Source organism: Delphinapterus leucas, chromosome 6 (genome assembly GCF_059928025.1).
Source record: "Delphinapterus leucas isolate spDelLeu-1000000601 "Yukka" chromosome 6, BTC_Dleu_Yukka2, whole genome shotgun sequence".
NCBI lineage: Eukaryota > Metazoa > Chordata > Mammalia > Artiodactyla > Monodontidae > Delphinapterus > Delphinapterus leucas.
The window spans coordinates 97824629-97837454 of NC_143134.1; the positions used below are offsets into that span (position 1 = coordinate 97824629).

The 12826-nt window shown below is 35.4% G+C and overlaps 1 protein-coding gene and 1 non-coding gene across 6 annotated transcripts in view; both read left to right on the top strand.

The window, feature by feature from the left end:
• The window catches only part of FKTN (fukutin), an 88795-nt gene that overhangs the window by 47419 nt on the left and 28550 nt on the right, over window positions 1-12826 (top strand). For all 5 annotated transcript variants that reach the window (XM_022600134.2, XM_089913491.1, XM_089913493.1 and 2 more), the window contains 3 exons: window positions 729-858; window positions 2801-2934; window positions 5292-5419. In XM_022600134.2, the coding sequence (XP_022455842.2) occupies window positions 729-858; window positions 2801-2934; window positions 5292-5419 (392 nt within the window). The remainder of the gene's footprint in view (window positions 1-728; window positions 859-2800; window positions 2935-5291; window positions 5420-12826) is intronic.
• LOC115803849 (U6 spliceosomal RNA) lies at window positions 4433-4538 on the top strand. Its single transcript, XR_004024644.1, has one exon. It is a non-coding gene; the product is annotated as a U6 spliceosomal RNA (small nuclear RNA).

The following is a 12826-nucleotide window of genomic DNA, read 5'->3' on the forward strand; positions in this document are numbered from 1 at the left end:
AAATGACAGTAATATTTGTATAGAATTTCAAAATTTGTGAGACATTTTTCTGTCATTATCTCATTAAATCTTCACAGCAGTCCTGCAAAGTATAATTATTATTCTTTAATTATTGATGAGAAAATTATATCTGAGAGAGGTTTGTTCTTTGATTCTCTCATTCATTCAAGTACTGTTTTAGACATTGGAGATATAGTGCTAAACAAAATGAAGTCACTTTCCTCGTAGAGCTTATGTTCTTCTGAGGTGCTATGCCCAGGGTCATAGCTAAAATGAAGTGAGTTTAGACTTGAACACAATCTGATTCAAAAATCCCACATTCTTTGTACTATACTGTTCTGTCCTAAAGACCATTTGCACCAGTGAATGATGAAAACATCACTGAAGGCCTTGTGCTTCAGATATGCCTGTAGCTCTCTTAATTAACCTTCTTTTCCCCTAACTACCCAATCTGCTAAATTGTGATGTAGAAGAGGGAGTTGGTAAAGGTATAAATCTCATCCTTTGAGAATCCTGGGTATAGTCCTTCCCCTTTAACTTGTCTCTCCTAGAATCCACTCTTATAGTCTTATTTTAATGTGTGACTAACAAGGAATTCTGAAACTTGATTTTTATAATCAAGAAATATATAATATGGGGTTAATTTTCAAGTTTAATTTGGATGTCACAGAAATATTTCTGGCAACTTAGAAATGGCTATTATAGCTGACTATTTATTATATCTGTAGCAATACCTTGATGATAACACTGTGGAAGCTATGGCCTTTCGGAAGAGTGCAAAGGAATTGATGCAACTAGCAGCCAAAACATTAAAGAAATTGGGAGTACGGTTCTGGCTGAGCAGTGGAACTTGTCTAGGTAAAATTCTTGTTACTTTACATTTGTCTTTTTGACATTTCATCCTCTTTGGCTCTAGGGATGACTGCTTGAGATGACAAGACATCAGTGGTATTCGAAGCATCATATTTATAGAAAGAATAAACATAGTGCATGGAGCAAGGATTTATTGATTTTTTTAAAGAAATAACTTCAGAAGCATAAAACAGAATTAAGGCCATGTTGTGTGTCCCAAAATTACAAGTAATTTGTATAAAATTTATATCAGAACATATAGACTACATGTGATTCTCAGATAATCTTTAGATAAGCATTTTATTATTTCTATCCCAAAGGTTGTTATTACCTTAAAAAAAAAAAACTGTATTCTGTTTCTTTACTTACACACAATACAAATAACTTGCATTGCACCAAAAGTTTCTAAGAGGAAAGGGAATGTCATAAGGTCTTCCACGAATCTTTTCCAGATCATGATTGGACATCACTGTCTTACCACATTCTGTTCATTCTGAGATGGGGAAATGTAGAATCCAAGAAAGATTTCTGGATCTCTTTCTATTGTGCATTAGCTCAAACTCCTTTGGATTTTAGAATTATTTAGAATTTAACATTTTTTTGTTTTTATTCCCTCTTGTTTATAACTGTAGTTGATTATATCTGTATTTGTTCTATCTTAATTATAACTATATTTGTACAAAAATAAATTTTGTTCCTGCTTTTATAGGGTTACCATATAATTTATTGTCCAATTCAAGAGACTTTTTGAGAGTGAAAGGAGTGCCATTAGTAATTATGTTGGTACAACAGGTGTAAACAGGGATGTATGGTTATCCTGTCAATTAGGCTTTGAGGAAAATTCCCATGGTTCTTCCTGTCAAGGAGCTTCCAGCTAGAGTAACCCCCACCCCCCAATAAAAGAGTACATCTCATTTATGTGATACATGCTTTAAGGTTTAACTTTCTGGAGTAAGATTGTTTTATAGACTGTCATCAAAAATATTTCATAATCATTTATCATGATATCTTTTGAGTTCTTAGCCCCATGGTTTTCTTAATTTAAGGGCATTTATAAAATGAGGGAGTTGGATTAGATGATACTTAAGGAGTCTTCCATTTTTAGTAGTTCATGATTCTTTGATAGATGTGGATTGTAGATTTTTCTTAAACTAGAGATGAGATCCCATGCTAGGCTTCTAAAGATCTATGTTAAAATGAAGTTAAAGTTTAGAATTCCAAACAGTATTTCTCAAAGATAATCATACACATTTATTTACTTTTTGAATACTTTGAATGGAAGGATTAGAAGGATAATAAGAGAAACTCAGAGCCCTTAGTAATATTAAGGTATAAATTTTGCGTTTTTAGAACATTATTATAGCACCCAATTTAGAAGTAGATACATAGTAAATATGTAGGAATATCTTTTGACAGTATGCTGAAAATTGAGGCTGGTACTGCTCTTCTTTTTTATGTGATCCATCAGACATGAGCTGTTCAGAGCTGTTAAGTTCTACAGATTACTGCTCAGGAAAGGGATATAGCTTAAGCAAAAGAATTAAATTATATTTTTTAGCATATCTTAAAAGCAACCTTCATCATAAGAGATTTATGATTAAACATTTTAAAAAGTAGCTTAATGTTTTAAATGGATGGCCCAGTTAATATTATTAAAGCTAATAGTTTATTCAGAAATTACAGTACATCATGAAAGTTTTTGAGGCTGCTGAGTGCTCAAACCAGTAAAAATGAAGGAAGGAAGGAATAAAAGAAATGTTCTTCAACAAGTGGCTGCTGTAATCACAGATATTAAGTTGGGATCTAATTTTTTTTCAATTTTGGTAAAGCACACTAAGTCTAATCCTGTGAAATAAAATACACTGTTACAAAGACTATCCATTATAATAATGACTAAGTTTTCCAAACTTAAGTTTTTAAAAAAGTTTTCTCATTCCTTTTTTTTTAGGATGGTATCGGCAGTGCGGCATTATTCCTTATAGTAAAGATGTTGACCTAGGAATTTTTATACAAGATTACAAATCTGATATTATTTCAGCATTTCAAGATGCAGGACTCCCACTCAAACACAAATTTGGGAAGGTCAGTAATAAAAATCTGATTTACTTCATTAGTAACATGTCTCAAAAGTAAAGTTTATATTAAGCAAGTCACAGATGTTTAAAAGCACTGTATGTAGCATTTTATCACTCATTATCGACCAGGATGAGTTCAGCAGAAGACTATTACCACTTGTGACTTCCGCACTATTTAAGGAAAACTAGAAAATCTGGCTTTCTACTGACCATGAGAAGGCAAAAAGGAGCTTGGACTCTTGCAGAAGAATTTATTGCCATTATATTAGGCAATAATATAACATAATTAATTAATATATGATTAATAAGTAAGAATCTCATCTACCCTACCTGAAGTTATGTTTTTTCTCGTGAGTCATTTAATTTTATGTTCACGTAGGCATCATATTATTATCAACTTGAAACATTCCATTGATTGCTAAGAATTAGAAATACAGGGACTTCCCTGGTGGTCTGGTGGCTAAGACTTTGCCTTCTAATGCAGGTGGTGTGGGTTTTATCCCTGGTCGGGGAGCTAAGATCCCACATGCCTCTCGGCCAAAAAAAACCAAAACACAAAACAGAAGCAATGTTGTAACAAATTCAGTAAAGACTTTAAAAAATGGTCCCCTTAAAAGAAAAAAAGCTTAAAAAAAATATGGAATCATTTCAAACAGTACTTGGGTTTCTTGTTTATTTCACATGTCCTCGGCCATAGCCGTTTTCTCACAGGTCAACTAGGAATAGGTCATTGTGGCTTAGATGAAATCTCCTTTTAGACAATTTGATTCCTATGCCCTAAGCCTATGATCCCGACAATGACCTTACTCTTAATTTGGTTGTTCCCAGAGAGGTGTTGACCTGGAAAGCAAGTAGAAGTATGTTTAGTTCCTGGAAAATTACTTCTCTCATCATAATCATTCTAGTTTATTTTAAAATTTAATAAAATATCTTCCTGAGGTGAAAGGCAAAGCAATAGAACTCTAGTCATTCAGCAATTGTTTCCTTAACACTCAGTCTCTGCCTGGCACTGAGCTCTGCACCCAGGACACAAAGATGAATAAGGTACAGTCTTTATCCTTGAGGAGTCCACTGTCTAATTGGGAGAAAACAAATTCATAAACAATTAAGTGATTAGTGCTGCCACAGACAGATGCACCAAGTCCAATGGGAACATGATTATTTGTAGGATAAGTTTCTTAGGGAAATGCTCTCACAATTCTTTGTACTTTTTAACTTCTTTTTTCTTTTTTTCATGTATATAATGTATTGATATATGGGTTTCTATGCCACAGTTACATAAGTACTCATTTATTGATTGTGATGAGAGACTTACTTCCTGATAGTTTTACTTGGTTATTAAAGGGAATAATTATTCTTTGATTACTTTCCTTCTTTAGTCAGAAAGGGGCTCAGGAACAGGATGTTTTGCCGAGTGACCATTTAACTACTATAAGTCATTTACTCTGAGTTGTCATCAGTTGTAAAAAGCAACATTATTTTATGTGCATTTAATTAAGAAATCAGTGCTCGCTTCGGCAGCACATATACTAAAATTGGAATGATACAGAGAAGATTAGCATGGCCCTGTGCAAGGATGACATGCAAATTCGTGAAGCGTTCCATATTTTTGCAACCTAAGTGTCCATTGACAGATGAATGGATAAAGAAGATGTGACACATATATACAATGGAATATTACTCAGCCATAAAAAGAAATGAAATTGAGTTATTTGTGGTGAGGTGGTTGGACCTAGGGTCTGTCATACAGAGTGAAGTAAGTCAGAAAGAGAAAAACAAATACCATATGTTAACATATATATATGGAATCTTAAAAAAATTAAAAAGGTTCTGAAGAACCTAGGGGCAGGACAGGAATAAAGACACAGACGTAGAGAATGGACTTGAGGACATGGGGAGGGGGAAGGGTAAGCTGGGACGAAGTGCGAGAGTGGCATGGACATACATACACTACCAAATGTAAAATAGATAGCTAGTGGGAAGCAGCCACATAGCACAGGGAGATCAGTTCAGTGTTTTGTGTCCACCTAAAGGGGTGGGATAGGGAGGGTGAGAGGGAGACTTAAGAATGAGGGGATATGGGGATATATGTATACGTATAGCTGATTCACTTTATTATATAGCAGCAACTAACACAACAATGTATGCAATTATACTCCAATAAAGATGTTAAAAAAAGAAAAAGAAATCAAACAATGGTGTGCTACTGATGCATCCCAATTTCAGAAGTGCTCCAACTTGAAAAACAGTATCTTGAAACCTATACTCTCTCTCTGTATAAAACATAAGAATCTTTTGTTTTTTTAATTTTAAGAAATGTACTTCCTTTGTTTCAGTCTGTGAAGATGTTCATCTTCTCCCTAGGTAGAAGACAGCTTGGAACTATCTTTCCAGGGAAAAGATGATGTAAAACTTGACATTTTTTTCTTCTATGAAGAGACTGACTATATGTGGAATGGAGGCACTCAGGCCAAAACAGGAAAAAAATTTAAGTATGAATCAGATAAGTACTTACAAAAGGGGCTGTAGTAATAACTGCAGAAGGTAGAAATAAGGAAGTAACTGAAAATGGGGGGGAAAAAAGACTGTCAAGTCTCACTGTTAGCTTATACTTTCTCAGCTTTCCCAGAGAGCCCAGTTATGCTTGAGAAGTGAGGACTGCCTATAAGGACAGTCCCTGAGGAGGAAGTGCCCCTGGGTTTGTCAGTCCATAGAGTCATTGTGATTGGAAGCCCTTGAGTCATCAGAAAGGGAAAGCCAAAATAAGGAACAGAAAAATCAGGCCCAGAGCCTGAGCCAAAAAACTGATTGGCTCTTAGAGCTGTAGGAGCTTGATAATTTGATGAGAATGGGTAAGGGTCAGTAAGAAGGAGATTGTTAAGGTCACGTGAAGTTTAAGTGAGGAGATTGGGATTGGCTGGAGCTGAGGTCATGAATGCTGGGCAAGCTCTGGAATGTGCCTTTAACACATAGACTGAGGGCTAATCCTTAAAGGATAGTGATCGGGCTTAACAGCTACCATATTTTGTCAAATGTAAGGTGATACGCATTGTAAGATGTACCATTATTTTATGTGCTACCAAGAAAGGAAAGACACTGCCAATTATAATCTTAAGACACATGATTCAGATAGAAAATTGCAGGGGGAGAGTGTCTCAATTCTGAATTAATTGATGGACTGCAATATGTTAGATTGGCATTTTGAACATTTTTTTTAATACTGCCATAGTCAAACTCCTTGATGACGAAAGACAAAAATGAAGTTAGAGTAACTGAGTGCCCTTTATGATGCAGTTGGCCTGTTCACAGTTCTGAGAGAGAGAGAACGAATGCGAAAGAGAACCCAGAGAAGGGCTCTGGAATCAGGCAGACCCGGGAAGCCTCAGCTTCACCCTAATTGTGACCTTTAGCTTTTCTGAACATTAATCTCCTCATCCATTAAATTTGAGTAGTACTACTGTGTATCAGGCACTACTATGAACATTTTTCACGTATTAACACATCTAATCCTCATAACAACCACAGATAGTGTATGAGGCACTGAGAATTTGAGTCGTTTGTTCAACATCACAGCGAATAAGTCAGACAGCAGCCTGTCTCTAGAGTTCATACTTTTAATCACTACCCCCTACTGCCTCTGTAATACACCTGACAGTTTGAGGCACTTAGCGGAATGCTTAGCACTTATTATCAGTAAGTGGTGGTTACCATTGTTATTATTATTTAATATTATTAATATTATGATTGCTAATGTGATTGCTATCGTTGTTGTCATTCTTATGGTTGTTATATGACCAGTAGCATAAATTTCCCTCACCAACTAGCTGAGATTGGGGCTCCTATCATTGAATAAATTTGAGCCATTGGGAGCATTGGGGAATGTTCTACATAGCATAGAAGAATAATTCCAAACTTGGACTGGTTTCTCCTGGGCACTTAGACATACCCTACTGAGATCACTGAATCTGTTTGAAGGCAGGGAGTCTCCGTGTAAGGTTAAACTGGTTCTGGAGGTTTGAGAGTAATCCAAACCTTTTTCTCAAAGTAATAAAGTATCCCAATTGACCCTGATCCTGGAGCATATTCCCGAAACTCATTTATTATAAAAAATTATTTTGCTTTATGACAACAAACACCTTCATGCTGAGTAAGCTCAGATTATAAGACAGAAATTAGTAAGTTAATGAATTTGTAATTGACACTCTCACTATGGCTAGGTGAATAGGGGGCTAAGTGTTTTTGACATTTAGCTATAGTTTGTTTATTCAAATATGATAAAGATGCCAAATTTAACACATAATTTAGAGGCTTTTTTTTAAACTAGGAGATAGTGTAGCATAGAAATTAAAGGCATGGAGCCAGTCTGCTTGCTTTTGAATCCCAGCTCTCCGTTTTATCAGCTATATTATCTGTACCTAAGTTTCCTCAAATGTAAAATGGGAACAATAATAGAAATTCCTACATAGAATGGTTTTAAGAACTAAGTGAGTCAATACACAAAAAGGGTTTTGAAGATAATTAAGCATGTCCTGAGTGCTAAGTAATTATAAGCTGCTATTATTAATACTCTCTGTAGCAGTAGTATTTCTCTTCTTAGTCTTACAAGGAATTTACGGATCAGAACCTATATAATTATCTCAATATTAAACTGTCACACCTATTCTTAGAGAACTCATATGAGAATGTCACCTTTGTTCTAAGAAAAGTAATTTCTGAAGCTTGTATTTATAATCATGTTAGTCTTAATTTTTCTTCTAAGGCTTTCTTAGAAGGATTTCTTTCTTCTCACTGACATGATCCCATGTCAGACCTCAAAAGAACTCTGCATTTCTAACCACTACATCTCTGGCTAGAAAAGTCTTCTTTCATTGTGCTTTAACTGCTCTTTATGGTAGCAGTGTTTGGGAAGTGGAAAGTGTTCTGATTATTTAACGAGAGAAATGAGCAGTGATAGAACTGCCTGAACAGATGGTGTGAGTCTCAGATTTTCTATCATGTTACCGTAACCTTAAAAGGCAGAGAAGAGAAAAGGGGATGGTTGTGTGGAGTAGTTTCTTTGGAAGATTCCCCCAGCCATATGCCATTTTCATTCTTTTCACTACTATTTACTTTAAGGAACTATAGAATTTTCACCACTATTGTTCCTAGAGGGAAAAATCTTTAAAGCTAGTCTAAGGGTCTTTTTATCTTTATAATATTCTACTTTTTATTCATGTGTAGTTTATTCTGAGAAAAAGCTTAATAATAATATAGGATGCTTACCAGTTTTTGAAAAGGTGAAGAGGAATGAGGAAGGAAGAAAAAAGTTTCCCCTTTCAAAACTATTCTGCATGCCTTCAGAATGATGTTTTTGGTCATAAGATTTAATAATAATTACAATATTGATAGCAGTGTAAAGCTATAGCTACCAGGTATCAGCTATATATCAGGCACTGTGACAGGTAATTTATTATTTAATCGCAGATCATCCTCACATTATCCCTGTGGGTTAGGTGTTCCCACTCCCAGTTAGTTATGAGGAAACTAAAGCCCAGAGAAGGGAAGTAACTTGTCCAAGGTTCTCTGGCCATTAATGGTGGGGTAGATTTAACTTCAGACCTGTTGGATCCTTAAGCCTAAATGCTTCCGTCTAAGAATTAATAGGTTAAATGAGTTAACGTATGTAGTAATGCATTTAGAACAGTACCTGCCACATAGTACTGTGTAAGCATTAGCTACGGCTGCAACTATCATTGCCATATTATTATTCTGTTACTGTTACTACTCATGTGTTGCACTGATACAAAACACTGGACCTTCAACACAGTGGTAACTTGGATTAGTTACTCTTTGGGCAAGCATTTTCTTCCCAGGTCCCATATTTCTTCCATCTTCAATTCTTACTCTAAACCTATACTTTCAACTAAAATCTAAATTCCATTCTTAAATCTTGTCTGGATTTTTAATATTTATTTTTCTTCTCCAAGTTCCAGTTGCCAATAATAAAAAGTGACGAATATATTAACTATGCCTCCAGATGTGAAATTGTCATTCCAGAACTTCAGAGTTCTTACAGATGCTGGCCAGATTCCTTTGGGTTATTTCTTTCCTTCACATCTGAATCAACTGATATAAGTAGAGGCCAGAAGTTTAAGAGGCAATAATAATAAAAATTAACTTTTATTGAATATTTACTTTGTGCTTGGCACTATGCCAAGCTTTTATATGCATCATCTCATTTAACCCTCATCACAAGTTTATAAGGGAGATTTACTGTCATCTCATGATATGGATGAGGAAATTAAGGCAGAGCTAAGCCTCAGACCTAGGGCCATATCACTTCAGAGCTCGTATTCTTACCCATACACAATGTTAGTGTTACCACAATCTCTATCATATTGTTAATACTCCCTCCATGAAAGTAGCCCTTCTATTTATCGACATTGTCAGAATATTAGAGCTACCTCTGTATCCTCTGATAGGAAATCTGCTACCCCTGGGGCTACCTGTGGCTTACTTAGGCCTTCTGATATATGCAGCTTCTGCTTAGTGTATAGACCTTCCAAAAATGTGGGTTTGTCCTCTGTGAGACTAGACTCATCCAAGTGTGACTCCTATATAATTTAACATTTCATTTCTGCAAAATTTATTTACTAACTGCTATGTGCTAAGGATTCTGATGTGAATATAACTTAGTTTCTGCTCTCAAGGATCTCATAATCTAGACCATGAAACAAATATTAAAGTACTCTGCAGGGTGTGATTTAAATAGGTGTCATGTATAGTTGTGATACAAATCAACTATCTAGAAGCAGCGACAAGGAAGTGTGGCATAAAAGATAGAGAAGTTTGTTAGGGAGACTTAGGAGGAATATGGAGAAAGGTCTAATAATAGGTTTATATAACTATTATTCTATTTAGATGATTCTCATTTTTTTATTATTAAAAAATTCTGTGAACATCTTTATATATAAAGTGAAAGCTTTATTAGGGGTTGTTTCTTTGAATAGATTCCCAGAACTGGAATTATTATTATTGTTTGATTGTGCTATTTGAGAAAAAGAGGAGTAATTGGTCAATGTTCTGATAATAGTACAAGATTTTACTGCTCAGTGTCTTGTTTTTCCTTTGACTCCTTAAGTCTCTTTGCAGCTGTACAGGTCTCCTCAGTCATCTTTGTCAGCTTGCTTTATTTTACCTGCCTTTTTTCCCCCTATTTTTTAAAAATAAATTTCTAGTTTTGTGATAATTTTAGATTCACAGAAGATAATACAGATGAGTTTCTGGATACAGTCACCCAGTTTCCCCTAATGTTAACGTACTGTTACTGTGGTACATCTGTCAAAACCAAGAAACCAGCCTCGGTGCATTACAGTTAACTAAACTCTAAATATTATCTGTACTTCACCAGTTTATCTAATGTCCTTTCTCTGCTCTAGGATCAAATCCTAGACACCACAGTGTACTTAGACCCCAGCCTTTCGAAACTTGATTTCAGTCCACGATTTTAAGTGTGTCACTAGTAGTGCCAGGTTATTTATTAGACGTCATCCCATGTCCCAGTTCTGCCATTCGAGGGCATCTGCCATTGAGTTGCCTCCATTTTGAGGTTGCTCCTCAGTACCTCTGAATGGAAATAATCTCCCCTTCCTCTGAATTTCCATAGATTTTTCTTTTCCCTTTACCTCTCTTATGCTGTATTTGGGTACTTCTGCTGATTTTTCTGTCCTTTCTGAGTTATAGGTAGAATCAGTCCTGATAAATCTGTCAGGCTGAGTGAGACCTGAACCCTACTTGAAACTAAAACCAGGTCCTCTTAAGCACAGTTTATAGTGTTTCGTTAAGATGAAAGGGTGACACCAGATTGATGACTTGATCCAACGGAGCACCTTTGGAGAATCAAAGCCATAAAGTTAAGTCACCCCAGTTGTTTTCAGTCACTGCTTCAAAAGAAGTTAAAGACTGGTGTTGGTTGTTGAATCCCCACTCGTAGACTCTCTCAGCTCCATAGATTGATACTATGCTTCCATAGTTCTAGCTCTCAAAAAACACATTTGTCTTTTAAGTACTTACAGCTGTGAAGCTAAAAGGCAAATTTGAATAATTTCTTTAAATGAGTGCATTTAAAACATTAGCTTTTCTAAAAATGATGTCATATTTCCTGCTTTGTTTATACCTTCATATTTTACAACATTTAGATTATGTCTTAGGTCTCCTTAGTAACACCTCCAAACCATGGAGGGAAGAACATTGAATGCATGTTATATGGTAATTGTATTCTTATACAATATATAGAAGTGGCAGTTCTTTATATAGTGAGCTTTATTTGTTTTTTTAAGAGAATATTACCTCAGAATGAATAAATAGCGGGCCTTTCACTTATATGAAGTAAATTTGGTTTTTTAAGACTGCGATATGTTTTGTTGTTTGAACATAATTCTGTAAGAGATTCTATATGGTAGTATTCTGAGAGAAATAAAAGCAAATTTTCACTAAATGACTTCTACACAAATGTTCACAGCAGTTTTATTCATGGTAGCCAAAAAATGGAAACAACCCAAATGCCCATCTTTTGGTGACCAAATAAACAAATTATGGTATGTTCAAACAGTGGAATTCTACTTAGCAACAGAGAGGAACCAACTACTAATATATGCAATAACGTGGATAAATCTCCAAAAGTTATGTTACGTGGAAGAGTTCAAATAGGAAGAGTAGGTACTATGTAACTGCATTTATTTGAAATTGTAAAGCAGGCAAAACCAGTCAAGAATGTGAAAAGGTCATTGATCACCAGGGGCCAGGGTGGACTGACTGCATGCCTGCCAAAAAGCACAGGGAGCTTTGGGAAGCAGGGTAGTAGAAATGTTCTGTATCTTGATTTTAGTGGTTACCCAGGTATATGCACCTGTCAAAACTCAAAATGGGTGCATTTCATTATGTGTAAATTGCAGCTTGAGAAACTGATTTAAGAGTTTGAAAGAGAAAAAAATTCTGTGACTTAGAAAATTGACACTAAGAGAAAAGAGCTCAAGATCACAAGTAGAAACAGAAGGATATCTGGGACCAGAAGCCATGAATTTGATCAAGGCAGACCTAATTGCAGTGATAAACTTGGAGCCGTTTGCATCTGCTTGGACAAATTAGATAATCTGAGATCAAAATAAACGAAGCCTTTTGTATTTAGTATGAAATTTGAAATCGTAATTTAATCTCCTTTTTTCATTATCTATTATATCCAAAAAGGAATCCTATAAAAATTGTCTGAGACAAAGCAAGCACAGCTGGAGTCTAATTACTTGTTGATGAGCTATAGATATAGTTTTTGGAAGTTATGCAGTAGAAATAAAAATGCCTTGAGGTTTTTCCCTCTGGCCTTAAAGAAAAGTCTTGTGCATGCTTTAAATGAATAGTCTTTGATATGGTCATTAAGTATGTGCATTCAGGTGTTAAATGATAACTATCCATACAAGCTTTAACTTGTCTACTCATTGGTGATATAAATTTCTTCTACTTCACTAGTTCTGTCCTATGGAGATTGCATAGGAGAGTTTGTCAATAAGATAGATGGAATCACTCAACTTACAGTGGAAGTCAGCAGAAAAACAAGGTTCAATGGGTAGAATTTTATCTTATAAAACATGTATATGCTGTATGTATACTGATTATATGTTAGAAGTTTGGGACAGGATTGGCATATGGGATCTACAAAGACCTCAGAGAGACTATATTCCAGTCCAGTCTCTGAAAAGTGTTAGCCATTCCTCTATTACCCCTTTGCTTCTGTATAATCAGTGGTAGGATTGTGAGAGGTTTAGTGGAAGAGATGGTTAAAAAAATACTAGTCAGCATGCTGTAACTTTGGTTTTCAAGTGTTGGTTTTTAGGGAAGATCCAGTGGTTAGGACTCCACGCTTCCAC